Source organism: Nothobranchius furzeri, chromosome 5, assembly GCF_043380555.1.
Source record: "Nothobranchius furzeri strain GRZ-AD chromosome 5, NfurGRZ-RIMD1, whole genome shotgun sequence".
Lineage (NCBI taxonomy): Eukaryota > Metazoa > Chordata > Actinopteri > Cyprinodontiformes > Nothobranchiidae > Nothobranchius > Nothobranchius furzeri.
In genome coordinates this window covers 70,031,323-70,058,667 of record NC_091745.1, presented here as the reverse complement: position 1 = coordinate 70,058,667, position 27,345 = coordinate 70,031,323, and the positions used below count along the sequence as shown (strand labels likewise).

The 27,345-nt window shown below is 40.8% G+C and overlaps 3 protein-coding genes across 4 annotated transcripts; 1 reads left to right on the top strand and 2 right to left on the bottom strand.

Annotated features, from left to right (window-relative positions):
- Positions 1 to 1,723: 1,723 nt before the first annotated feature.
- On the bottom strand, positions 1,724 to 12,976 carry rragca (Ras-related GTP binding Ca). The gene is made up of 7 exons (XM_015950051.3): positions 12,618 to 12,976; positions 8,030 to 8,233; positions 7,415 to 7,614; positions 6,079 to 6,193; positions 4,012 to 4,154; positions 3,775 to 3,923; positions 1,724 to 2,067 (listed from the first exon to the last, which is right to left on the bottom strand). The coding sequence occupies exons 1-7, from the start codon at positions 12,798 to 12,800 to the stop codon at positions 1,913 to 1,915; spliced, it is 1,149 nt and encodes a 382-aa protein (XP_015805537.3). The 5' UTR covers positions 12,801 to 12,976; the 3' UTR covers positions 1,724 to 1,912.
- A 604-nt stretch (positions 12,977 to 13,580) lies between these two features.
- Positions 13,581 to 15,249, top strand: LOC107379335 (c-Myc-binding protein). 2 transcript variants are annotated; one of them, XM_015950050.3, is made up of 5 exons: positions 13,581 to 13,728; positions 13,965 to 14,040; positions 14,445 to 14,493; positions 14,577 to 14,703; positions 14,972 to 15,249. In XM_015950050.3, the coding sequence occupies exons 1-5, from the start codon at positions 13,714 to 13,716 to the stop codon at positions 15,017 to 15,019; spliced, it is 315 nt and encodes a 104-aa protein (XP_015805536.1). In that variant the 5' UTR covers positions 13,581 to 13,713; the 3' UTR covers positions 15,020 to 15,249. The 2 variants fall into 2 exon arrangements, with proteins under 2 accessions (XP_015805536.1, XP_054596973.1); XM_054740998.2 differs by lacking the exon at positions 13,581 to 13,728 and having other exon boundaries at positions 13,833 to 14,040.
- Positions 15,250 to 16,086: 837 nt separating this feature from the next.
- rhbdl2 (rhomboid, veinlet-like 2 (Drosophila)) lies at positions 16,087 to 27,165 on the bottom strand. The gene is made up of 8 exons (XM_015950048.3): positions 27,027 to 27,165; positions 25,190 to 25,434; positions 22,823 to 22,971; positions 20,510 to 20,622; positions 20,314 to 20,414; positions 17,371 to 17,431; positions 17,223 to 17,284; positions 16,087 to 16,906 (listed from the first exon to the last, which is right to left on the bottom strand). Exons 2-8 carry the CDS (start codon positions 25,418 to 25,420, stop codon positions 16,727 to 16,729), a joined length of 897 nt encoding a protein of 298 aa, XP_015805534.1. The 5' UTR covers positions 25,421 to 25,434; positions 27,027 to 27,165; the 3' UTR covers positions 16,087 to 16,726.
- Positions 27,166 to 27,345: the final 180 nt, after the last annotated feature.

The following is a 27,345-nucleotide window of genomic DNA, read 5'->3' as shown; positions in this document are numbered from 1 at the left end:
CATGCACGTGCAAGAAAAAGAGGGTAATGACAAATGGCTTGTAGTTGTATAGCACCTTTTGGAGTTCTACAACCCCCAAGGTGCTTTACACCCATGCACTGGTGATGATGAGCTACAAAGTAGCCACAGCTGCCCTGGGGCACACTGACGAGAGCGAGGCTGCTGAACAGCACTACTGGTTCGGTGGGCGGGATGATGCAACGGAGCGGACAAAGAAAGATGGTGACACCTGGTTTGAAACAGCTTTAGCGTCAACTTTGGACTATTTAGACTTGGGCTTTTAGAGTTAAGAGCAGATAGAGGTACTTAAATCCTTTATTTAGAAAAAAATAAGTATTTGCGTCTTCTTCGACAGTGTATGGTGGACAGTTCACATTGTATGGAGCGCTATGGGACAGGGCGGGCTTAGCAAAAAGAAAAAGACAAATTGCCAACATATCACAGTACATAAGACAATAACTTTTATGGATTTCTGAAAAATCATACAGAATTACTCAAAGGGGAAAACTCCGGATAGCAACTTTTAGATAGAAGTGGTTTGATGTCCAAAGCCTGAGGAGTCAGACGTTCTTTTCCTTTGAATGCAGAACCTGACACAGAAAACAAAGCTGAACCTCAGAAAAAGATAATTATTTTGTAGCACAGGCTTTGGGTGTCATGTGATCTCAACCCAGGTCTAAACAAACAAAACAAACATTGTGTTTCTATAACATCATTCTGGTCCGTTTTTTCCTCGATGCATCTTTTTATTTTTCTTTGTTCAATTTCATCTTTGACTACAATGAGCAGTGTTACAGCTGAAACAAACACACACACACACACGCACGCACACACTAATGTAAACACATGCCTGGAATGGGTTCTTTCTGGTTCTTGTGATCAAAACTCAACACAGAAAAAAAAATCTATAATTTTTGGGCAAAAAAACAAAAAACAAATCAGACATCAAAAATACAAAAAGAAAATCTACAAATATGATGATCCCAAAATCGTATTTCTCCTGCAACTCAACAATTTTTCTTCCAATCCAATTGACATGATTGATTTAATCATTTGGCAGTGCTTTACTCAAACATCCAAAGTATTTTATAATCATCATAAAGCCAATAAAATGTTTGATTTGTGGTGGAGAACACAGATAAAATACTTTCAGAGATTGAAAAGAAAAACATTTACTGATGCTGAGCTGCTGTTAGAGACCAAGGACAAAGATTATCTCTGTAAAAGGTCCTTGGGTGCAGACAAGAGCAGTGAGATCACATGAAAAACCTCTATACTGACACACACACCAACGTTAGACGAACAGCACAATCCCTTTTCAGTCTGTTCACCAACCCTTGAGAAGTGAAGCCAAAAAGTGAGTTGTGTGCAGCATTGGGTCATGGTGAGGTGAGCGGTGGGCCTGCGGTGCCGGGAAGCTTTTCCTACGTAAGGCCATCTCTGAACATGTGGGCTAGGACCAGCGTTCCACATCCACCGTTGTTCTCAGCACAGAAGCGGTCGGGTTTGTCGCTAGACAGGATCATGACATCACAGGTTGTCCAGCAGAGGTCAGAATGTGTTGGGGTCCGGTGGGGGCGGGGCTTCGTTTCCTCGTATTGTTCAAATAATAAACAGCAGCTAATTATCACAGACTTCTGGTGGCTTTACGAGATCCATAGAAAGATGTAGAAGCTTCTCCTGTCCGGGAGCGGTTTGGACTCCGAGCTCCACTTAGCGAGAGTTACATTCACCTAAAACAGATGCCCCCCTCCCCTCTCCCTCTGTGCTCTAGGTGCTGGGAGGAAAGGATTGTGTCTGGTGTACGAGTGAGCCTCGGTTCTGTAGTCTCTCCTCTACGGGCTCCTTTCATCTGTCCTTCCTCCATTGAGTCTTTTTTATGATTTTCTTTTTCTTTTTTCCCCATAAATGTCTACAGAGTGTTGCGTGGCGTGCAGTTCAAAGCCACAGCCTTGCTGCAGGGCGAGCCCAACGCCTGAGGGCCTAAAGACCGCTGAGCAGACACGCCCACCTCGAACACTTCATGGATGGCCTTCCGGAAACAGTGGAAGTTGTAGTCTATTAGTCCTGGAGGGGAGAAAAGGTGCATTGGTTAGGTTTAATGCGGGGCAAGCTAACAAGCTATAAGGCAGAGCTATGTAAATTTTAAGATGACCGGGGTCAATTCAGCAGAGGCGTCAAACATTGCACGCATGGATGGATTGGATGGCAAGAGGAGGACTCTGGGAGGAGTCGATCTGATGGTACACCAGGACCGCAGCAGCATGAGTGAGTACAGCGAGGCCGAGGGCGTCTGAATAAAAGCCTCATTTGACTTGGATTTCCCATGCAGGGTATCTGCAGGTTAAAGGGAGCCAGATTTAAGATTTAAGACCATTTTTAAGGCCACTTTGACCAAATTTAAGCCATTTTTAAAATAAAATTTAAGCTATAATTTCCAGCTATTGCCTACGACCTGGTGCTAACCACGTCACGAACGTGGGATTAGCCATCCAGTTACCATTAAACTTCCCCTTCCCCATGGCACAAGCTCCTACTAGCTTAACCAACTAATGTGCTCATCTAAAAATAGCCCCCTTTCACAACCAACTGAATGTGCATGGTTCCGCTTATGCCATGTCGTCTTATAATCGGGCCAATGCGGTATTCCTATTAGCTTAAAATTTTACAATTTTATATACATAAATTGTGGTTGACGCTCCATAGTCATGCTCCATCTGGGAATACTGTAGCCGTTAAGGGACATTCAAGAAATAATTCTCCACATTTCACACTTTGACGTGAAAGTTCTCCTCCCTCTAAACGAGTGGAGGCGGTGCCGGTTTTCTCTGTGGCAGCTTTGCTGGTGGGGAATTTCTGCCCTGCTCCAACAACATGTGTTCGCTGGATTGAAAGCTGGAAGTCATTCATAACTGTGGCAGTGAGCGCACGGCCGCGGGGGAGAGGGAGACGAGTGGCGCGGCTCTAAAAAGTTAGCAAGTATTTAGATCATATGGTTTTTCTTTTTCTGGTGAATCTGTTTGCAGGTGTCAACGTGATCCAAGTCCTACAAAGCTTCATGGTCACACCGATTTTTAAAAACGACTGAGCTGCTAAACAAGCTCAATTTGTTTCATAACGAGCTGTAATCCTTGCAGATTGAGGTCGGATGCTTTGAATGGTTTCTTATAATCCCTCCAGATTTATTAATGATTGCTTGGGAAAAGAAACCTATAACAAGAAAATATTTTGATTTGAGTGATTTATTAAGAATGGTTGTGTCCAAATCCAGGAGCTGGATCCTTCCGAGCCCATATTTTAAGGTAGATTTGATCAAAATGAAACAAGAAGGCTGTCTAAATATTGAAGTATATTCAGAATGCATCATTGTTTTTAATATAGGATTAAAAGAATATCTCAAAAGCAGATGTGCTGCAGTTGTTTTATCTTTTACATATTTGAGAAAAAAATCCTCGTAAACGACCTCGTATGGCGGTTCCGGTATTCACGTATTGCTGCCAAGTTTAGTTTAAACTTGTTTAGTGCCATCGTAGTTGCTAGGCAAAAGAACATATACTGAGGTAGGGGCGGGAACAAATAGGAAGACTAGATCGTCCAAACGAACAGCTGCTCACAGGAAAGGACCTGACCTACATGGACCTGGTAGAAAGTGTCCTCACAAAAAGTTTCCGCTAAATCTGGACACAACCGTTGTCTCAATATAATCATCCATCCCGTCTTATTAGTGCAAAGGTGCTTTTATTTTGTGGCAACACGCTGTGTGTGAATGCTCACCTTTGCGCTCAAAGCTCTCCTCTCTCAAGATGCAGACCAGGGCAAGGAACTTGGTGACCTCTTTGAGGTAAAGCACAGTGGTGTTGTTGAGCTTAATGATGGCCATGGACTCTTTATCGTAGGCGCTGCCGCTGCCGTCCTCTCTCAGGCTAAAGAAACAAAACCCTGACAGCTCCGTTATGGAGGTCGTTACTATCCACGACTCTGGTTTTCCTAACATATGAACGTGGAACTCACCCATAGATGCAAGAGACGTCAATAACCACATCAATCATATCGCAGCACAGCTCGTAGGACTGCATGTCCACAGGAGAGCTGTCTGTGGCGATGTAGATCTTACTGACCACGTCGAACAGGAAAGCCTTCTCGATGCCTGAATTCTGTCCAACGAACCATAAAAAGGAGACAGGGTAGAGAGCAGAAGTTAAAAACGAGTTAATATATCTATTAGAATGGACACCTGGTATCCTAGCAGCGGTGGAGGGGTTGATTAATAAAATGTTGATTTGTGGGTTTTGGACAAGCTGTTTTACCTGAAATGTATCATCCTGTCCAGGTCTAGAGGTTTAACGGTGACACAGGAGATCCAAAAGAAGCTATTCATGCAAACTTCATTAAGAAAATACATAATTTTAGGGTCCAGCCCCCTTTCTTCAAGTTTCTGAGGGTAATGCACGGTATAGCTGGTACACAGATGATATGATATAAATGTAGCCTCTGGTAAAAGATTTTACTCTACCGTCTAACCTCGAGTGTGCACGAATGTTGTTGAGCTGCGTTAACTCTGGACAAAAGCAGCTGTAGCTGCATGTGGATGAAGACGTGCTCGTAAAGACGACAGGCTAATGGCTGTTGTACGGACCTGGTTTGTGTTTAAGGACTTGGATAACTTGCGTAAAAAGTTCCTTAGTAAAATATTCTGGGCCACAGTCAAGTCATATCTGCGTTAAGAAAGACCCATCAGTTGTCACACACACTGGTGTGTGTGTGCGAAATTAGTTCTCCGCGCTTGACCCATCCCCTGGGGGGGCGCTGAGCTGCAGACACAGCCCCGCTCAGGAACCATTTGGTGGTTTAACCCCCCCAATCCAACCCCTTAATGCTGAGTGCAGAGGTGGACATTAACTTCAAAACCAACCGGCCAGCCGGGCCGGTAACTTAGAAAATCTACCGGCCCCGCAGGTCAGCTGCCAAAACAAGTCAAAATAACAACTGAACCGTTTTAAATGTAATAAACCTTTATTTTGTACACATTCACAAACATAATAATGTATTCAAGTTTGAATTTGTTTGTTCCCTCAACAAAACTTGATTTTGTTGTTGCATACTTCCGGCAGACAACGCAGTACATCACCTCCTCCGCTTTGCTGTTCTCGAGCCATTCTCTGCGCCTCCTGTCTTCTTTAAACCACCAAGAATCATTCCACCCACGCACACGCTTCTCTACTTCATACCGTTTCGAACTGTCTCGCTTCTCCTCACCAGTGTTAAAACGTTTTGCCGGAGGTTTCAACAAGAAATCCCATCCCTGTGGTGGCGCCATCTTCCTGCATGCTTGTGTGTTTCTAGCGTGGTTCCACTTCGTCTTTTATAGTGAACTTATAGTTCACGTGACTAGAATCGTGCAGTACGTGACTAGAGGCGCGCAGGTTCACGCGCGCGAAACGAAAACGGCAGCTTCCTACAGGGCGCGGCCATGATGTAGGTGAAAGCCGGTGTGTAAATGACAAACAAGGCTTGGGCGCCACCCGGGCGGTAAGTCGTCAATTATTTACCGCCCGACGAGAAAATTTAGCGCCATTGGCGCTCGGGCGCTTTAAAGGTCCACCCCTGTGGACCTACCACTAGGTCACTGAGCTGGTTTAGCTCCTTAAAGCTAATGCAATTTACTTTTTAATTCCCCATGAACACACAGGCTTCCAAACTGGTTGGACATCTGTGATTTTGTTCAAACTAATTTCCTTCCACATTTCCAGCCGTTTCTCCCATTTACTAGGTAGGGTTGGACTTCTGAATTGTGCATTTTCAAAAAGTAGCTCTTCATCGTCAAGAGAAACATTTCCTGTTCTGGCGTTGAATGAAATTTGCTAATGGAACACTGTCTGTTACGCTAGCTAGCCCGGCTCTAGCTTTGCTTCCTGTTCAGCTGCTCTGAGCCAAGAACGTGTGATGAGTGCACATACGCGGGTAAGAGAAGGAGCTGGTTAAGAATGGGATGTCCACAATGATTGGATTAGGTTTAACCAGGATTGTACATTTAAGAGGTGATTAGAATTTGCCTACATTATTTTTATATCTACTTACAGAAATAAAAATATTTAAGAGGTTCTCCAAGGTGGGCAGCTGTGGGATGAGCTTCTGAACCACTTTGCTGAAGGCCTCGAAGATGGAGTGGTCATATATACTCGTCAAATAGAAGCTGAGGATGACAAACAGGAAGTGAATAAGCAAAGACTCTCAGATACTTCCTTAAAAAACGCATGTGAAAGCAGGTAGGAATCTGTCGCGAGATCATATGACTAATGGATGCAGGAAGCTCCTGAAACATGAACAACCAAATGCAGTTTGAAAAAAAGCACAATAACCAAAACCAGAGGCACGTGATTCATGGACTCCAGTTACAGAAACACATCCATGTTACAGAAACACATAAAGTGTTTGAAGAAGTCCTGATTTCTTTCAAATGCATAAGTTGGCTTCATGTTATACTGAAGAGCAAGTTTGGCTCGGCCGTCTTATTAAACTAAAAGCTCAAATAATTAAACCACCACTAATAAATAGGTTGTAAGATTAGAGTTTCTCCACGTTAAAACTGGGGGTGATGGCAAAAGATTAAAAGAATAGGGCAAAAATTCACTCTTGTGGTTTTTCCTTTTTAAACTTTATATTTGTGACAATCACTAAACTTTTGGCCACAGCTGAATCTTCTCTTTGCAGCCGGGGGCTCCTTTTCTTCATTAGGACACCACAGAGGAATCTCACAGGCAGACTAAAGAAGGAAAAACATCCATCACCCATTAAAAGGGATATACTACGTAAAGCTCGCCTTTTGAATTGTTTCATGTTGCCATGTGGGTTCTTACTGCCTCTATAAACACTCTAAACATACAAAAAAATCATCCCTCCATTTTCTGTCAGTGTTTGGTTTTAGGAATTAAGTGCCCCAAAATGAGCCGTTTCAAAATATTCTTGTTTGTGACATCACAAACAGGGACACTGGCATAAAAACCCCTTCCATGTGAGAAAGCAGCAGCTCTACGTCACACTGTTACTTAACAGTCGTGGACTCACCCATCTTGGATCGTGACGGGGAAGGCTGTTGGTTTAGTCATCAGAGAACAGCAGTAGAAGCTAACCGTTAGCATTAGCTACTCCACCACACAACCAAACTCCTTCAGGCTTGTATTATTTGTGGAGATAATACATCCATATTGTAAAGCAGTCAGTCAGTAGTAGTCGTGCTGCTGTTAGCCAATCAGAGGCAAGATGTCCAAATATCAGGAAAAAAGCCTCCAAATCCTGTCATCTGAAGCGACTTTCTCCTCTAGCTGAATTCTCCATGCTGAAACAGGCGCACCTGAGCGTTTTCCCCAGAGTATGACTTAAAAAGCATTCGCTCAAACGCTCAGAAAGAACCTACCTGAGATGCAGCTTCTCTAGACTTGCGTCTGCCAGGTTGTCGTTGGCTCTCTGGTGGATGTCCCTCTGCGTTTCGATTTTATGGTCGTCCGACAAGCCATCCACTTTGTGGATGAACACCTCGAAGTTGATGTCCGGATTGACCCTGTAGGCTTGTGAGACGGTGTGATGGAGCCTGTCCAGAGCCTCCACGTAATCATCCTGCAGCACAGCAGACACGGGACATTTACTAACAAAGAGCAGGAAAAACAACACGACTGATGAGCTCCTGAAGCACCGTGTGACCCTCTGCTGAAACAACCTCCACTACAAATAAAACACACCGTTAGATCAGCTGCGGATTTGACTGAAGCCAAGATTAGTTCTCAAAAGCGTTTAGGGTCATGTGGAAAGTATAAAAGCCACGCTGTGTGGACTCATCTGAGTCACTTTGACCGGTCATCAGAGTCCACATAAGCATGGGAGTGAGCTTCTGTCTTACATTAACAGCAAGGAACACCTGAAAAGCTCACTCATAAACCAGAACATAAACCTTGGTGTGCTTGTTCAGGACATTTGTCAATTTTTACTCTGCACTTGTTAAAATAAAAAGAAATTCGGGGTTTAGTTTCTTCACCTGAGCATCGATGACAAATATCAGAGCCCCAGTTCCTCTGAAGATCATCGCGTAGTCGAAGGTGGGGTCGAAAAAGTCAACCTGTCCAGGGAAATCCCAGATCTGGAAGTTGACGAAGGAGCTGCTGGAGATGTCGTCCTTGTAGATTTTATTGGTGCTCTCCAGAAACAAAGTCTCGTTGGGGGACATTTTGTGGAAAACTACCTGAAATCAGAGTTGGAGTTCAGCGGAGCAGATCTGGTCTGGTTGTGGCGATGCACTCACCAAAACAAGTCAGGAGCTACTGGTCTACTCTGATGGGGGCAGCAGGAAATAACACTTCAGCTTTGGGAGTTAGCATTCTAGTTAGCAAACTTACGCTGTAAAATAAACCTTCAAAAGATTTCAAACCTGAAGAAACTAAAGGCAATCCTGATTAGAATCATTAGAGAACACGTGTTTTCTCCTCATCTAAAGCTGACTCACCCAGACTTAAAATCGGATCTGATGGTTTAGCTAATAAAGGTAAATTGAAGTTATGTCTGAGTTTTTTTAGATTTTACCAACAATTTTGGATTTAAAATTATGTTAAGTGGAACAAGGCCAAAAAAGACTAAATCAGTTAAAGCATTTTGGTGCATTTCTTAGTTCACAAAAGTTAAAAAGTTGCTGAAAACAGTTGATTCCATTAATTATCTGTTTATTTTCATTTGTTCCCAGATTTATCAGAACCGCTCGATAAAATGGAAAAAGATGGATCCAAAAAGGAGAGATTTCTAGAATTTAGGTGAATTTATTTTTAGAATACAGTCAAATTCTTCAGTTTTGTCATTTTTCCACGATTTCCATTATATTTAAGGGTTAATGACAATATTTACTAAATGTTCATTTTTAACTGTTCAACATGTAACAGTGCAGCAAGTTTAAACTTGGCTCACTTTTAAATAAATGGTTTTCTTGCTAAAGCAACTTGATCGCGGACACAAAGATATCATTTGGACGTCACATGTCTGACAAAAGGGAAAAGGGCAAAGCACTGCAGACTCATCAGATGCAAGACGTCACTCTACTCAGCACTTTGCAACGTCACGCTTTTTAAAAGTTTGGCAGCAGCTGTCAGCAGCAGTCTAGATAGTATTAATCTGATTATTAGCCAAATAATTGTCGGGACCATGAAAAATCCAAAGCCTAGGGTTGCGGCTGTCAGTGCAGTTGTGCTTCAGTGCTGACATTTTGAATCAATAGGTGTGGGCCTGAAAGACCACAGGCCGATGAAGCAGCAAAAAGCCGAATCACATGTTTCTCAGCTCAAACTGAAGGCTTACAGAAGAACATTGGTCTTAAAGGTGACGGATTAATTTTACATGAGTTATAAAAGTTTTACGGTTGATTAAAAAAACATGTTTATGAAGTTATTTGCATAAAATCCAATTTAAAGAGATTTCAGCAGTTTTATTGACATTTTCAGTACCTTCCAGAATGAGCCATTTCAGGGCTCTGTCACTTCCAGAAAACAAGATGGAGCTAGCTACACCCATCCATCCTCCACTCAGGCTACTATAAGCTGAGAAGCATCGAAGAGGTGCTCGGATTAGAGCCACTGCTCTTACAGCCTGTGGATGTGACCCAAGATTCTATTTACCTTCATACTCTTTGTATGGAAGGCAATGAATTTATGCTTAAATTTTAAACGTAATTAATATAATATCAAACAATTGCTTATCTTAAACTGTTGGTCAACAACTAACCTGGCAAGCCATTCTATACATGTAAATATACAGTCTGGCCACAACCTAAAGACAGAGCTCAGTCATAAGGGTGGAACTGACAGCCGTCTTTCAAATTGTCTCTGCATGTAATTGGACTATGAAAGGGCCAATCAGAGCAGCACGAAGAAGTGGCAAATTAGCGATGGAAATTTGTCAACAGGGCAGTCTGCCATACACAGTCAAAGACGTAGAAGAAAAAGTACCCTTATTTGCTTGTGTTGTCAAAGGTTGTGGCCAAATAGCCTAGTGAATTCTTGCTTTACAAAGTTTGGTCTAGGAACGCTCCACTGGAACCTCTGCAGCCCCTAACAGCATTCTGGCTGGCCAATCACAGCTCTCTAGAGGGGTATCAAACACATAAAGAGCTGTGATTGGTCCATAATGGTGGGCCAATCATAGTGCTCTATCTGCTTAGTGAACAAATCACAGAGCTTTATCCGCTTTGTGGGCCAATCAGGGCACTCTATATGCCTGGTGTAGGGTTGTCACGGTAACCGGTATAGCGGTAAACCCCGGTAAAAAAGTTGACAATAAAAATAACCGTCCAGTTTTTAAAAAACTATATTATCTCGGTGGGTTTACCGTGGCCGCGGTTTCGGCGCGGTGACCCTTACCAGCCACCGTCGCTTCAGCTGAAGTTCCCGCGGCGCACGCACACACTTTTTAGTTTGCAACGGCACCAAAACTTTGAAGCTGAAATAATGGCCGAAGGAGGAGACGGCAGCGCCCAGGACATCCATCAGCCCTCAAAGAAGACTAAATCGGAAGTATGGGCATATTTTGGATTTCTGAAAAATGCTGAGGGACAGTTAATAGAAGACGGCTATCCCGTTTGCAGAACGTGCAGGAAAAAAGTGTCTGCAAAAGGCAGCAACACTTCGAATCTAATGGCACATCTGCGTGACCATCACCCACGTCTCTACAGCCAGTGCAAGGTAAGTTAACATTAGCATTTTAGCTTAAATGCATGACGTGAGGACTTCTGGTTGAGGGAGAATGCAACGAGTCACTAAATACTGCAGCCGCAGCGTCCTCTGCCAGCATTTAAACCGTGTCACGGACACCCTGTTGCTGGATGAAGCATCTTATTTGTTGATGATGAAGAGAAATATACAATTAGTTCCTTGTCATTGATTTGTTTACTTATTCAATGCCATTTATACTTGGACATTTGGATTTGATTACATAGTGTAGTAGTTATTTTAGTCATTTGTTTAAAGTGGCTTTTTATTTTAAATACATATTTTTTAAGGTTGACTTGTACAGTGCTGAAGTCAAGTGTGGACTGGAGTTTTAGATTTTCATTTTGATAATGAAGAAAACAAGTATATGAGAAAACAAGTGGTGTTTCTTTGATTTGTTTACATATTGTTTATGTTTTGAATGTTTGGATTTGTATAATTTAAACCTGCACTGACTACTGTAACATGTTCCAGAAAAAGAAGCTATTTGTTCCTTTACTTGTGAAAAGTTGAACTTTTGCTAAGGCTTTGTGTTATTTTAGGCTTAATAAACACTGTTAAACCTTTTCTAAACTATTTCTGTTTGTGTAGAACAGGACTATCAATGCTTTCTGAACATATGCAACACCGTTTAAAAAATACCGCGATAATACCGAAAACCGTGATAATTTTGGTCACAATAACCGTGAGGTTAAATTTTCATACCGTGACAACCCTAGCCTGGTGGGTGGGATGATGCAACAGAGTGAAACAAGATGGCGACGGCTCATTTGAAACGGCTTTTACATCAATGTTGGACTATTAGAACTTGGGCTTCATTAGAATCAGGAGCAGATAGATGTATTTAAGCGCTTTTTTTTAAAGAAAAATTGATGTGTTTTCTCCTTCTTCAACTGCGGACCGCCTCATTTACCGATAGCTGTTGCGGTGAGTATGTCACATTCATTGTCCAGTAGCATGCGGAGATCATTTGAAAGACAACGGTAGAACCCGCCCCACAACCGAGAGCCGACAATAGAGTGTTGCCAGACTAAATAATACATTTATTTAGTCTGGCTTGCCAGGCTAGAAGCCAAAGCCATTTCAAACAAAAGCTAATCCTGCTCCGCCGCCATCTTTGATGATTGGTGCCAAGCCCCACAGAGATCATATATGTAGACACTCCATGGAATGGCGTTTTTTCACAAAGTCGCAAAGGGCTTTTCTGATCAGGAAACAGCTGGCAGTGAATGAGTTAATCATCATCAACAAAAGATGATAAATGTGTTTTTTTTAGTACAGTAAACATCAAATGGACTGGGGTGAATGAAGACCTATCCAAGATGGCGGTCGGCCACTACTGCAGCTCCAATAGGCAGCACCAGTCCACGTTGCGTCTATGTATACATCTGTGCTTTATGTATTCACGTCTATGGCTAAGCCCGCCCAACTTCTCTCTACAAACATATATATTTTGATATATCGTGTCGTCTCCCCTGTATCATGATATGTATTGTATCGCCAGGATCAATACACATCCCTAGTCCAAACGATTTAAATACCCCATGAATAAAATGTTTAAACTGAACTTAAAAGACAAAGAAGGGTGTTACAGGGTGCAGGTGCTGCACAGATTTCAAGCCAGCGCTGAACTAAAGGTGTGGTCAGTTTGCGTGTGTTTGGCATGTTGGGACAAGCTGGTAACCAGTCACATGTTTACATGTTCACGTATCAGTAGAGAGGCATCGAGTGTCTGTCCACCTGGGTAATCATTAACAGCAGAAGATCAGTGGATATTAGCCTTCTCACGTAGAGCTGACTGATACCAATCATCATTAAATCAAACGAAAGCGGCCTCGAATTTAAGCTAACATGTCAAAAACACACATATCTGCCTACCTTTTGTATTGACGACTTCCCACTTCGCCTCAAACCCATGAGCAGGATTCTCGGTTTGCTATCGGATGCGGTCGGGCTCTCTTCGATGTCGGCCTCCTCCTCTCCGCCATACCCGAAATCTTTGGGGAACGAGTCCGTAACCCCGTAGCTGTCAGACAGCTGCTCCTCGTACTGAATCGACATTTTGACCCAACGACGGTCGCTTCCCCCCCGTTTCCCCCTCCTTTAGCGGTGGCTCACCACACCCGTTATGGCGTAAAACTGCCAACACACGCCACGAATAACGTAAAAGCAACGAAAATAGTTAATAACGTCCAAGCTTCTTGGAAACACAGAGCGTGATCCCACACATCTCCTTAGGATTTCCTCTCTTGAAAAAAAAGGAGGAAAAAATGCGCTTTAGACCCGCCTCTTAGTTCTGATTCGCTGCCGTGATAGCATTGGGAAAAACGATTGGCTGGCAGTCGCGTCAATCTTCTGAAGCTTCTCCCTAGTCACCTGACTAGTACTCAGACTTGTTTTGTGAGCCAACAGTCAGTTCAAAAAGAAAATTACAATTGTTTACACAACAGTCAACGATGTTAAAGCACACTGAGTGGGCAGCAGTCTGGAAGTTTGCTTTCATTAAAGAAATAAACATTTAAAGTGGACATTTCATTAATGTTGCTAGACACGAATCAAACAAACTTAGCAGTTGTTTTGAAAGTTTACCACTAGAGGGAGATAAAAAATACATTAGATGCGTTTAGGAGAAATCAAAAACGTAGGAAATAATTTAAGGTTACCGATAACATAAAAATCGTTGTAATCGTAACGTAATGTTTCCCCCAAAAATGCGTTTCTTAACAAATTATAATGGAAAAAGTAGAAGCATGTACGTCAAAGCCGAAGGCCGCTTTTGGATATTTGCAACATGTTTTTACATAAGACCCGCGAAGGCACCATGATGTGAGCGAAGCAGAGCCTAGTAAAGGCGACAAAACGAAAGTTAACCGTTGACCAGACACTGGTTTTACCTGCTTCAATTGGACTGGAACTCCAATTATTCAGGAGTTTACATCAAATACCCGCACTCCAATTTACGAAGACCATCACTATGGCGCATTACAGAGTAAGTGTGTTTGTTGTCACGCGGTGTTTGAAAATATATTAAAACAACTTACCTGCTTTATTTAATCAAATTAAGCTAGTGCTACTCCGACTAATCAAGCGACAGCCCGACCACCCGTGAAACGTCCTGTACTCAACAAAGAACGTGACTTATTATGAATAAGTTAGACTATATTTGTTCTTGTAATATTTGGGTGTGGGTGTTGTGTTAAAATGAGTGCTTTTTCATCTCTACAGGGTGGTTCAGACTCCAAGAGAGAACAGTTTCGAAGATATTTGGAGAAAGCCGGTGTTGTTGATAGTCTCACTAGTGGTATGAGGCTTTTAAACCATTTGTCATTAGAGTAAAGTTTATTTTTCTGTTACAAAAACCTGATCTGGAAGTTTCCCTGCTGCGGCACAGCTGATTCTGATATGTGGGTTATTACTGGGCCTCTATCACGTGTTCAAGTAGGCCAAACTGGTAAATTGGTTCCAACATTAAGATATATATATATATATATATATATATATATATATATATATATATAACAAAAGTGCTAAAGTTATTTACCAAATGTGATATTTTATTAAATTCAAACCAATCTGAAATACGTAAATAACCAGCAGCTGTAACCAACTAAGCAGTGATTTAATTAGAAGCTCAGTTCTGGTCTAGATGAACTTTTATTTTTATTTTTTTTACAAGGTTTGATTTTGTTTTTCTTTGTTTTTCAGTTTTTGTGTCCCTGTATGAACAACAGGAGAAGCCCACGAATGCTTTGGAGTATCCTGAATCTTTATTTATTCATTTATTGCACAAATATGTTCCCTTCAGTGTTTCTTTCTTTAGCCCTCACCTCCTCGCAGATATGTGAAGCAATGCCTGAACGCTGTAGGACAGAATCCCGACACTGATGCGCTGCAACAGGAGCTGAACAAGCTGAGGCAGGAGATTGCACGTCTGACGGAGGAAAATAAAGATCTTAGAGCTAGGGTAAGCTCATTTCTATTGTTAAATTCTCTAAAATGAAAGAGGTAGTTTTGGAACCAGTCTACAAGTAAACACCATTTTACTTCTAATAACAAATGAAGTTAATTCATGTTTTCTGTTTCAGATTCACTAATTAGGCATTTTCTGGGTCGATAACATGAAGTTATTAAAATAGATTTGGTTTATGTATGTAAATGTCAGAATAGATTATTTATGAAATAAATATCAAACAATATGTACGACTGATAAAGATGCCCTTTTCTCTCCCCAGCTGAAGCACTATGAAACTGCACCAGAGGATGGCAGCACAACAAAATGAACCCTGGAAGCACTCTGGTTTGATTAATGAGTTATTTGTTGATACTGATATTTTTGGATTTCAGTGCAGAGCAAAAATGAAAGATGTTTACACTGCTGTGCTTTTTTTGGTTTTGTAAATCTTAAGTTTATTCTCCTTGTCTAATTTATTTTGTATATGTTTGTATATAATTTCTTGTTTATAAAAGTATTTCTAAAGTTCTCAGCAATTAAAATGTTTGTGTCACAGAACTTGAAGTCATATGAACAAAGTTTTTTAAATTTCTGCTCAAATATTCCACTAATTCTTTATCCGGGTTCTAGTTTAAAGATGCAGTAATACTTAGTTTTAGTGTTTGTCTGTGAAACAAATCACATTTAAATATATAAAAAAATACACACTAATTTAGCTACTGAAGAGTCCAGAAAAACTTCAGGGCTCAGCTTCATATTTGACCCAGTTTACACATGAACTGTTTTTATGTTAGAAGGAAAAATAATCAAACAGAACAAAATGTTTCATGAATCTTTTCACCGTGTTTTATTCTAAAAGTAGAGCAAGTATTTTGAACACATAGCAAAAGTGACACATCTGAAGTTATCTTAAATCTGTGTTTGGAAAGTCTTCATCAAACCTGCAGTTCTATTTATTTTGGGACTGACAAAAAACAGTCCTTAACTCAAACTCAACATAGATGTTAAACAGGAACAGATGTTGGATGTGTCCAAGGGTTGGGTGCAAACATTTCCAAGTTATGTTTAGAATTTTTTATCTGACATGTAATAAATTGGGCCATTTTCCCCCGATTATTTTAATAAATATTGTGTTATTACATTTTTTTAACCTTAGGTTGAAAAGCACAAATGCTTTCAGATATCCTGGGAGTCTGCCTCCCATGAAGAGGACATTGGCTTCTTGTGCTTTTAGTCTGTTCAAAGTAAAGCCTTTTTTAAGGAGGCTTGATTCTAATACATATTTTAGATTTTTTATTTTTATTTATTTTTTTGTATTTTATGAATTTCCCACTTTAAACAATAGAAATATTAAACATTTACCCTGTTTGTTTAATCAGCAATGGCAAGATGGGGAAAAATCACAAAAAAAAATCATTTTATTTAGTTTTTGGAAATGTTCTTTGACAAAACAGTAAACAATTTCATACGAAGGTTTGATTGGTTTTTGTTGCAACATTCTTTGTAACATTAGATCAACATCTTAAACTTTTTTTTTCTAAATAAAAAAAAAATTGGCTAATGCCATTAACAAAAAATGCTTAAACATTTCCTACAGTTATGAGATGTTGTGCAGTAAAATCAGTTATTTAAATTGACCTAGAAGTTAAAATAGCAGTTGCATTTGTGGGCTGTTAGTCACTGTGTCCCGTTAACGGGGTTTCACTGAATAAGAAATGAGCAGTAATACCAACAGCCTGTAGCTGGAATTCACACACTTGTCTTGAACATTTTGGAAATGCAATTAGACAAAATGTACAAAATACTAAAAGTTTTAAACAAAGTCCACAATACAACAAAAGCTGCATCTGAATTTTAAGTGTAACTATGTTTAAAGCTACAAAACATCAAAACGAACAGCCTTCCCCCAAACCCCACAATTTAAGATCTAAAACCATAAAAAATATAACATATAAAAACAAACCTCAACTCAGCGGTTAACAAGTAAAATCCAGCTTCCTGAATTACACAAATGTTTTTTAAAGCACCATCGATTCTACGGAGCCGGAGAGAAGACCACATTGAAGATCACAGCAAAGAGAAAGAAGAGTATGTAGCCCACTATACAAATCCAGAAACGAGGGTCTTTTAGCAGCTTCTGGTTGTAAGCGCTGAAGAAGACGTAACCAATGGTCATTCCGGCAACAATTCCTGCAAAGTGAGCCACGAAGGATACCTAAAAGAAAAAGGGTTTAGTTTTAAATGTAGCCTCCAGGCCATAAACCACTGCTGTCTGATCTCACAGGAAGCAACTCAAAAATACGTAGAACCAGTTTGTTTCAAAGGAGAAAAGCAAAGAGTTCAAACCGAAAGGAAATGCAGTGTGGAAAGTTAAAAGGATGTGTCTGCATGACAAATCCATCCCTAGTGAGGGCTTCTCATCCACTAGCAAATCTATGCAGCCTATTGCTAAGAACGCTCTGTGTGGGCGATGGCGGTTGGATAAATATCGCCCCGGGCCCTGTGTGTCCAGATGTTTGGTGTCATCTTACCTTTAAAACTTCATCATGCGCCACAAATCTTCTGTAGAAGGCGAAACCAAAATCTCCACCAACTACATACAAAGTTGTGTTAAATTGTTGCTAAAAGTCATTTCTGAATTTACAACTTATAGAGTGAGACAACACAAAAAAATCTCACCGATAAGTACGATGACAAGGATTCGAAACACTCCAAGAAGAGGAATCATCTCACGAAAATTCTGTGAATTAAATGGAGTTTTAGCTCTTCACATAACTACAAATACTACATCTCAGTAGGGGACCAGTATTGGGCAAGTTACTTTAGAAAAAGTAGAAATTACCATTTCAAAATGTAACCAATTTAGTTAGCCTAGAAGTCTAGACCAACCGTAGCAGTAGCAAAAGATGTGGCTCTGCTGGTCAGTCGACGCTCCATGGCCACCTCATCAGGTCTACCATTGGCCCGAACTGTTTTGTGTCTTGCAAATCAGAGTGGTCTGTTTGTTGGATGGCCTAAGTACCAAAGGTGATGGTTCAGACCAACGGCTTTGGCATCAACTTTGGACAATTTAAGCTAGGGCTTTTATTTGGGACATGAGCAGATAAACTCAAGTCCTTTGTTTCATAAAAGGAAGCATTTGCCTAATCTTTGACTGGCAGACTGCTCCATTGACTGATCATTGTAGTGTTGAATACATCACGTTCGTAGCTCTGATTTGTGCTAGCGCGGTCCAATTGCGTGTGGAGATGGTTTGAAAGACAACCGTAGATTCCATCCTATGACTTGGTTGTGTCAATGGTTTGTGGCCAGACTATAAATTAACTTGTATAGGATGGCTTTCTAGGCTATGTTAGTAACGGAGTAACAAGATAAAAGTAATTTATTACCAAGAAAAGTATTAATTACTTTTTTAAAGAATAAAATGCAAGAGAATTTGTATCCCTTCTTAATAGAACTAACTACATGTACTAGAAATTACTAAGTATAAGTCCAAATGTTGTGAAACTGAATAATGGAAATAAATTGGTACTTAACAGAAGGAACTACAAAAGCAAAGGTTACATTAATCGACACAATTCAAAATGTCTGTGATATGGAGAAAAAAAAGAACCCAATCAAATAAAATTTATAATTGTTTATAATTATTTCTACATTTTTCCCAGTACAACAGGTGGGTGTCAACATGAGATTGCTTCATGACATTTGAATTGCTCACATCTAACGTAGAAAAGCACATTGCCATTTTTTGTCGGTAAACCATGTATAATTGTGTTTTTATTAGCCTTTCAACTCAGTCCAGTGAAAGCATTTCATCAAAACAAAATTCCTTAGAAAAGGACACTAGAATAGGCACAAAAGGATTGAGAACAAAAATGTGCAAACTTAAGTCAGACCTGAACGCAGAAGTCCTGAGGCTAGGTGGTAAAGACATGCAGTTTGTTCTAGTAACACCTGAGCGAGCGCCCGAGATGTGTTCCAACTGAGTCGGTGTTACAGAATGACAAAGGAAAAAAAACGGAATCCCAATTGGATTACTGGAGAATGATCTAGGTATATCAGAGATTGTAAAGATGAATGAATGAACTGATGAGCAGTAAATCTTAAACAGCCTCTATTTCATATAGCACCTTCTAGGGTTCTACAACCCGCCCAAAGCGCTTTTCAACACAACCCCTCATTCATCCACACACATTCATACACTGATGGTGATGAGCTGTGACCACCACCAGCAATCAAGGTGTGTTTTGCCCAAGGACATGATGGCTGTGACAGACTGAGCGGGGCTCAAACCTGCTACCCTCCGCTTATGTGGTCAGCACTTCACTCTTCTTCCACTGTCTGCCAAATTTTAAAATTAAATTTAATTGGAAAACTCAGGCCAGACTCTTCCAAAACACACACCAGAGTTATTGGAAGATGTTGTTCCATCAGAATGAAGGGGGCAAAAACTGCTGCCCCCTAGCAGTCGGAGTTTGAATTGAACTACACAAAAGAAATGGTTATTGTTTGTATTTAAATTCTCAATTAGGAATGGATAATTCAATTCAATTCAAGTTTATTTATATAGCGCCAAATCACGACAAGAGTCGTCTCAAGGCACTTCACATAATAAGCATTCCAATTCACAGTTCATTAAGCCAATCAGAAATAATGTTTCCTATATAAGGAACCCAGCAAATTGCATCAAGTCACTGACGAGTGTCAGTGACTATACAGCAATCCTCATACTAAGCAAGCATGCAGCGACAGTGGAGAGGAAAACTCCCTTTTAACAGGAAGAAACCTCCAGAGAATCCTGGCTCAGTATAAGCAGCCATCCTCCACGACTCACTGGGGATCGAGAAGACAGAGCAGACAGACAGACACAGGGTTTGAAACACCGCCATCCTCTGCTGGAGACCTTGGCACGCTGCTGCGCCCTGATTGTTTATTCTGTTATTGTTACCGGTACTTGTCTTGCAATGTGAAATGCTTGGGTCTCAGATTTTGTAAGAAAAGTAATAAAATTTCCCCCCAAAATGCGACTTATGTTTTTTTTCTTCATTGTACATTTTATGGCTGGTGTGACTTATACTCCGGAAAATACGGTAAATATTTTTTTTACATCCTTTCATCTCACTGCAGTTCCCTTCACTTGTAGCAGTTTTAATCTGAATTGTTAAAGCTGCAATGGCAAGTTTGGAAAACAAATAAGCTTAAAACATTTTTATGCATCAAACTTCTAACATAGTATAGATTTAAATATATTTAGATTGGTTATAATATCAATAATGTAGTTATGTGGCATGGCTTAAAGTCTATGCTAACAACACGTTTTGGACCAAAAGCAACCACTGAGCCATCCCGTTGTTGGTCTTGCCAAACCGCCGGACTTCTGCACTTGCCTGGATCCTCCATTTATTACACACGCGCATATTTAGCAACAGAACACCACAAGTGTGAGAGGTTCTCCGCTCAATAATATCAGAGGAGGAGAAACAGCCGACTGCTAGCACTTGAATTTTAGGACAAGCTACCAGAGTCCCAAAAAGAAAAACACCATTTGAAGCTATTACACATATTTAGATGTAATATCACTGGTTTATAATGATAAAAAATGAAACCCATGAGTAAACTCACCACCACTGCATTCATGAAATAACCTCCGAGCAGGGCATAGACGCCCCCAGAAGCACCAACCAAAGCACTGAGAGGATCAAAAATGGAACTGGCTAGAGAGCCTGAGGAATAAAATAGATCAAAGTTTGACAAAAAGCAGTCTGAGGTTACATTACTGAAGAAGAGGAACAAATAAACACAGAGAGGTTATGTCCACCTGCAAGGACTCCAGACAGGTAAACCATTCCCACTTCGAAGCCTTTGTGGACCAGTTCCAACGGGATGCCCAGTAGGAGCTGCATCAGCAGGTTACCCACAATGTGTTCCACACTAGAAAACATGAAGTGGAGAATGAATAAATATCACTTTGAATTGGATTAACAATGTATTCATTTCTGTTCTAAGCTAAGCTAAATGGCAGTGTTTGTCAAGTAGAAAAAAAGTCCCTTTTCCCACTTTTCTGTTTGTATACTGTACTTGTGTGCTTTTATTTTGAAAAATAAAAATATTAAAATCCTTACTGGTCTAATCTTTTCATTATCCAAGACTACTTGGAACTGGGAACCTATTAACAGTGTTTTTAATCACGGTGGTGATGGAACTAGTGCTCATTTACAGTTTTTCCTGTTTAGCCAAGATATCATTCCTTGTGTTCTTGTTTCTTATACACAAGACTATGTTCTTACCAGACCACATACAGCACTGTTAAAAAGCTCTGAGTTATCGCGTTTATTTTATAGTTACTTAACCTCCAAAGAGGCTCATTTCTTTTTGTAGTTTTTAGGATGTTTTAAGACCTGAAGTTTGGTAAATCTGCTCATACATTTCTACCCTGCGGTTCTGTTTTATTTCACATGGATAAAACTACAAACAATATACAATGCGTCTCAGGTGAGAACATTCCGGCAGCTGATTGGTCAGACTGCTAGTGTGGCCATAATGGTCTCTACTGAAACTTTAATCACTCCAAATATGGAAATAATCTCCATCCAATATTCTTGCCATGTGTGGTGTCTTAAGAGCTCTCGGGTCTGGTCTGAAGGACATTGAGACCGCTCCAATCATTAATCGGGGCTAAAACTCTTTAGATTGTCTTGATCTGATTTTGAGGACAAATGAGGGTGCTGCCTGTTGAGTGACATATAGCCAGTCAGAAAGCTACATGACAAAAGCACGCCACAAACTGCTCGTTCACCAGGTTTATTTATTATGGCGTCCAATTTGATTTCAAGCGGTTTTTCGCGATTTCCTGTCCGACCACAGAATGTTTGGGAGAAATCAGTTTGTGTGTAGTGTGCTTTTTTTTTGTCGTACATACATAAATTTTCTCACCATGCATGGAGTCACTCATATTTTGAAAATCCAGCAATTTCAAAGTCCTCCCATGTGAATCTAAGCCAAATCCCTGATCCCTGAACTGTTAATGAATTCTTCAGCCGTAAACAAATCTGGTCTATTTTGCTGATTGTTGTCCATGTGAGCCCTCGGTTTATTTTTAGCTATCTAGAAGCTACTCAATAGGTACTGACCTTGTGGTCCCTCCCATATCCCAACGCATACTACAAATATGAAAGCAAGCATAATTTTGCTGTTATGTCGAATCAAGTTCATTTTGAACCGTGCCAAAAGGTTTCTGTGTGTTTTGTTGTTGTTGTTAACAACAGGGTGCATTACATAAGAATGATATCCTGATGTCAAATTTGGTTGCTGCAGCCCATTTTCAAAACACACAAGCAACTTTGTCACCCCATTCAGGGAATTTCATGGCTGTTGCAAGCTACAGCTCAGCGGCAAAATATTATAAATGACAAGTGAAGAGTCATATATACATAGTAAGCTGATAAGTAGATACTTATACACTGGTAATTGAAAAAGTTTTTTTTTTTAGAGTAGCCTCGTTTTTCTATTTCACCATTAGCATTGTTAGCTCAATGTTAGCCTCTCCGTAACTCGATATTACAGGCCTTTTCCAGCGGCACTACTCCGCGTGACTCGGGTGGGTGTAGTTTGGTCTGGCAGCCTTTTCCAAACAGAGCGGTTCAGTATTTTCACCCTGCTTTCACTCTACGTTTCAGTCCCTACTTCGTTGTGGTTCCAAATGTGCTGAACGGGGCCAGCATTGATTGGCTAGGTGGCGGAGTCACTGGTTGCTCCAAGGTATTGTGCGCCCCCCCCTTCCCTTCGGCAAAACCCGTTGATCGAGACCATTCTAAAATAAAATCACAAAAGTCTGACTCCTTGGAAACAAGATGTAAAGAAATGACAGATGGTTTAAGAAAGCTTTTGCACGGTGTTTACGATGACTACGTAACCTGAAACTATCACAATTATAAAAATCTAGATGGTGATGTCCCGACAATACATCAGCAAAAAGGTACATGTTGATGTGATTCAACTAATAAAGGGTTAAATCTGAAGCTCTGAAAGCATCAAAACTCCACAAACAGCATGATTCACTCTTTCAAGAGTCTGTGGAGGACTGAAGCCGTCATCGTGTCATTAAAGGATTTAAAAACCTCCTTCGACTCACCCAGCGTGGACGAACATGTAGGAAATAAAGCGCCACGCTTCTTCTCTTTTGTCAGGAGTGTAGGTGAGAGGGCTTCTCCAGATGCCTTCCTCCAGGGTTATCCACCGCTTCTGGGGCTTCCATACGGCGTAGTAGATAAACACTCCCAACTGAGAAAGAAGAGGGAGTGGAATGAAGGGTAAAAGTAACCTTATATAACCTCTCGGTGCTCGATGACCTGCTAGTGGGCCGTTTGAATACAATTCTTACAACTGACTCGTAAAGTCATCTAGTATTCTAAATCTGATTGACACCATGGTAACGTTGTGGTAGAGGGTCCAGAAGCTGATTTTTATACATCTGGGCCGAACCAGATCCACAGTTGCCGTGATGCAAACAAAAAAGACAAAAACAACATCTTCTTCTTCTTCTTGTGCTTTTTAAAAAGCTAACTGCTAGCCTTCAAATAAGTCTCCAGCAAGCGTTCCTACGCAAACCACCAAACTTGTTAAGCACAGTTTTGGGTCAGCAGAGGGCTACGGAGTGATGTGAAGTTGCTCAAGCACCACTGAAACCAGACAATAGGTTAAAGTCAGTGCTTAATTTGTAAATTAAACATCCCCGGGATGCAAATACTGATGTCAAACCCAAGTTTACTAAAGGCAAATCAGACAATTTTTCTGTCCTGTCTCTGTCTATTATCTTCCTGCATCTCCTCTCAATCCTAAAGAAAAACTGCTACCTGACTTCATATATATTCACCTCATGAGTTACCTTTGAACTGCAGCTCAAATAAATCTACCGACCGCAAAAGTGGCGGAGTGCGCGCCGCGCACTGACCGCGCCGGTGAGGTGAAGTCATCGGAGGACGAAACAAGTGATGCGCTCTGCAGCAGCAAAACGCATCAGGCACAAATAAAAGACAGAAAGCATAAAAGGGTATGAGCCGACATGAACGATCGCGTGTAAAATTTGTTTTTAAGGTGGCAACACTTTGAGAATGTTACTGTGGCCGTGCTCAGGAAGCAACTGTCTGGAGCGCAGGAACGATCAGATATCTGCGCCTCTCCGCTCAAAATAATGCCTGGAGAGTCCACATGAATAATGTAATATAAGTAGAACCAGGATCCTTTTCGGGCTCCCCCCGGGTGTGTTAGTTGTGGGCTTCCAGGGGAGCCTGTCACCCTTTTGGGTAGGGCTGCACAATATATCGCAAATATATCGTTACCGCGATATCAGCATGTGCAATATGCATATCGCAAAGAACAGATAAATATCGCACTGACTGGTCAGCTCAAATGTTTGCTACACACAATGCATTATGTCAAACGGAAACATGATGTATTTTTAACTAACCAAATAGAGCTCTTCACCCATTTGGCCAAATGGGTGGGTTCTCATAGGTTAGATGCCCGCCCCCGAGACGGAGAGTAGTACTTAATTTTGATGGTTATCAAACACCTGAGTTAGCTTTGTTCTGCTCTTTCTGCTGATTCTGCTTTTCCCGGGATCCACTGACTGTCTTTTCTTTTTCCCTTTCCTCACATCTTTTGCTTTTCTCATTTCTATGACTTTTGTTATTTTTTTATTTCTTTGTTTTTGATCATTTTTGTTCCCAAGCTAAGTTTTTATTTATCACAAGTAATATTGTCATCGCAATATCAATCACCGTTATCGCATATCACAGGTTTTCTTAATATCGTGCAGCCCCCTATTTTCGGGTGAGCCGGGCTCCCTTTAGCTCACCCGTGATTGGAAACCTGCGTAGGCCATAGCACAAGTTGGTCGCGTGAGTTGCCGAAACCTAGCAGACTGTCCCGAATCTTGTTCCGGCAACATCCGGCTCAAGTTAACCCCTGGTTAAAGTGTTAAAAACGCTAGTGTTGCTTTAAAACAAGTTTTACTCAATAAAATAATAAAGACTAAAGCTTATATTTTCCAGTAGTTGTACTCATCCACCAAAAATTACTGATATCCTTGTTGAGTATACATAATACAGTTCAGTTTTATGAGGCATGAACCAGGACCCTCTCTGTATGTGTCCTAGTAAGTATCCAAGCTCTCACCAAAAAGTAGACAGACTTTGTTCACGTAATGAAAGCAATGCATTTTGTTCTTGTGATGGGAATCGACTGCACTCGGAGTTTAAGTGTTTACACAGGAATCTCCTGTTTTCAGTTCCTGTGGGAGGAGACCACACGTGATGAGTCAGGACATTTTAGAGGAGGCAGCACAGAACAGGAAGAAACCTAGAAACAAGAGCTCAGGGCTCTTTGGGAGTTAAAAATCAGATTTATTCAAACCAAACAATCACCAGACAGCAGAAACATGTAATGAATATGTCTAGATCCAGTTCCAGAGTTTATCCTGGCCGTTTCAGTAACTTACCTCTGCCATACTGATGAGGATGATGAAAATGGGTGGTGGGAAACAGTTGGCACGATCCAGGTAGGTCTCGCGATGGTGTTCTGGAAGCATCCATTTGGAGATTGCATTGTGGAATTTGTCACAACATCCCAACTCCTCTGTTCCATCCGCTGGCGTTGCTCTGGTCCTCTGTCGCTTCTCCTCTCTTTCCTCTGAAAACGGTTCCTGCTCCTCCAGATCGACGTCCCCCATCACTGTAGTCTACTCTGAAATGAATGGAGTGTTTTAATCCAGGGTTGCTAACAAGCAAAATCCTCGAGTCACACAGGTATAGATTAAAATTTAAGCTATTGCACAAAGAGTAGTGTTAAAATCATGTGAGTGACTCACAGCTTTCAGATTTTAGCTAATTCAGCTATTTTTAATCAGACTGATTCTAAAACTGTAGAGGTGCAGGTGAAACCTGGAAGAATCTGAAAATGGTGCAAACGTCCATTTATTTCAGTAATTTACCCTAAACTAAGACCATTTAAAGACTCAAGGACCCTTTTGCAGGTGTTTGGGTTTAATTAACAGAGTGTGACAATTTAAGCCTAGAATACTGAACCTTTTCGCAATCTTCTGGTTACCTGAGATTTTTAATTTGGAGTTTTCGTAAGCTGTAAGCCTTAAATCATCACAATTATAACAAACACAGGCTTGAAATATCTTGCTTTGCATTTAATGAGTTGTTACAGCCCGGCTTGAGGGACCACAACAAAATGGGGGCTTGTCCGGGATAATCTGGACTCAGGACAGGGCCTGGACACAGTGGCAGGGGCTGTAACATGAGTCAGTCTAATTAGTCACCCTTTTCAGTTGAATTACTGTTGTGAATGAAGTTTTTTTTTTGTTAGTATAGTCAGTGTTTTAAAAGTTCCATTCAAATTTCTCCTGTGGCTCAAAGGCATATTTATTCGAATACAAGTAGGGTTGGCTCCAGGTTCCAGCACTTAATGTCGAAGAGGTTGTAGGGCCCAGATAACACTTTAGTAGCTAAAATATCTGTAGAATTACCTGACCTGTTTGTGTCATCTAAGGTGAATAATCAGTTTTGACATCTTTCATTCAAGTCCAATGGTATTTTGCTAAATAGACACCCACACATCATCTATAGAACTATTTTCTATGATAAAATAACCTTTTGGTTGTACCACAATCAAAGCGTAAGTCAAGGGGGGGATCGTGGCTTTGCAGTTCTGGGTCCTCGGCTTTGGAACCGCTAAGACTTAAGCTGTATTTTACATCGGTTTCTTAGTTGTTTTTATTCACATTTTAATGTTTTTGATCACTATTTTTTAAGGTTTGTAGCTCTTTTTTTGTTTTTATCTCTGCATTTTATTATACGGCTGTTTTGCTGCTTCTCTGCACTATGTTCAGCACCTTGGGCCCCCTTGATTGAGGGTGGGAAGGGGTTTTATAAATATAAAATGCTACTAAAAACACTTTTAATGTTTAAATGCGGAGATTTCGTGTGAAGGAATTATAAACGTGACTTCATGAAACATCTGGATTTGTAGTTGTGCTTCAGATTAATGTAATAGTTACACCTCCTTTGCAAGGTGGGTAGATGTATTTGTTTAAGTAATACGGTTCAGTTAACTGAACCAAAACTTTAATAAGACATGCCACTATTTAAAGAGATTCAGTTAGATGTAGGAAAACCTAAAAGTAAATAAGAGTTTAGAAACACTTTTCTTGCAGCTTTAATGAAGGAAAAGGTAGCAGCACAGCCGCGCTTCCTGCTGTTTTCGTTGGGGGTTCTTTTGAACAACACATCTGTACATCCGCGCTCTTAAACAAAGTTTGTCCCACTTACCTGAACTTTATTTGGGAAGAGCTGTTGGCTCCAAAGGTTCCAAAACCTTTATTTGTTTATTTATTTATTTTTTCAAATAAAGTTCAGGCTCCTTTGAAGTAAAACACAAAAGTTCGACAGCATCAACACAATCCTTCCATGTTTCCAGATAAACCCGCGGACCGAGCGTCGTTCTCTCTGGCCCTCCCCGGAGGTAATTATAGCTTCTCTTTTGCTTTTTCCTGTTTCCGTCCTCCGCACAAACACACCAGCGGTGATTCTTCTCCCTCCTCTTGGCTCCGGATCATGCACTCAGCTAAAGGAGGCTTAAAAACTCCCA

What these genes read in the sequence shown, in the direction of transcription:
- rragca (XM_015950051.3), bottom strand. Translation starts at nt 12,800, where the DNA reads ATGTCGATTCAGTACGAGGAGCAGCTGTCTGACAGCTACGGGGTTACG. An exon ending in GGAAGTCGTCAATACAAAAG is followed by an intron (nt 8,234 to 12,617) that starts GTAGGCAGATAT and finishes CTCTGATTTCAG; the next exon opens with GTAGTTTTCCACAAAATGTC. An exon ending in CTAGAGAAGCTGCATCTCAG is followed by an intron (nt 6,194 to 7,414) that starts GTAGGTTCTTTC and finishes TGTCATCCTCAG; the next exon opens with CTTCTATTTGACGAGTATAT.
- LOC107379335 (XM_054740998.2), top strand. Translation starts at nt 13,941, where the DNA reads ATGAGTGCTTTTTCATCTCTACAGGGTGGTTCAGACTCCAAGAGAGAA. An exon ending in AAGCCCACGAATGCTTTGGA is followed by an intron (nt 14,494 to 14,576) that starts GTATCCTGAATC and finishes ACCTCCTCGCAG; the next exon opens with ATATGTGAAGCAATGCCTGA. An exon ending in ATAAAGATCTTAGAGCTAGG is followed by an intron (nt 14,704 to 14,971) that starts GTAAGCTCATTT and finishes TTCTCTCCCCAG; the next exon opens with CTGAAGCACTATGAAACTGC.
- rhbdl2 (XM_015950048.3), bottom strand. Translation starts at nt 25,420, where the DNA reads ATGGGGGACGTCGATCTGGAGGAGCAGGAACCGTTTTCAGAGGAAAGA. An exon ending in TACATGTTCGTCCACGCTGG is followed by an intron (nt 20,623 to 22,822) that starts GTGAGTCGAAGG and finishes CATGTTTTCTAG; the next exon opens with TGTGGAACACATTGTGGGTA. An exon ending in CCTTGTCATCGTACTTATCG is followed by an intron (nt 17,285 to 17,370) that starts GTGAGATTTTTT and finishes CTTTGTATGTAG; the next exon opens with TTGGTGGAGATTTTGGTTTC.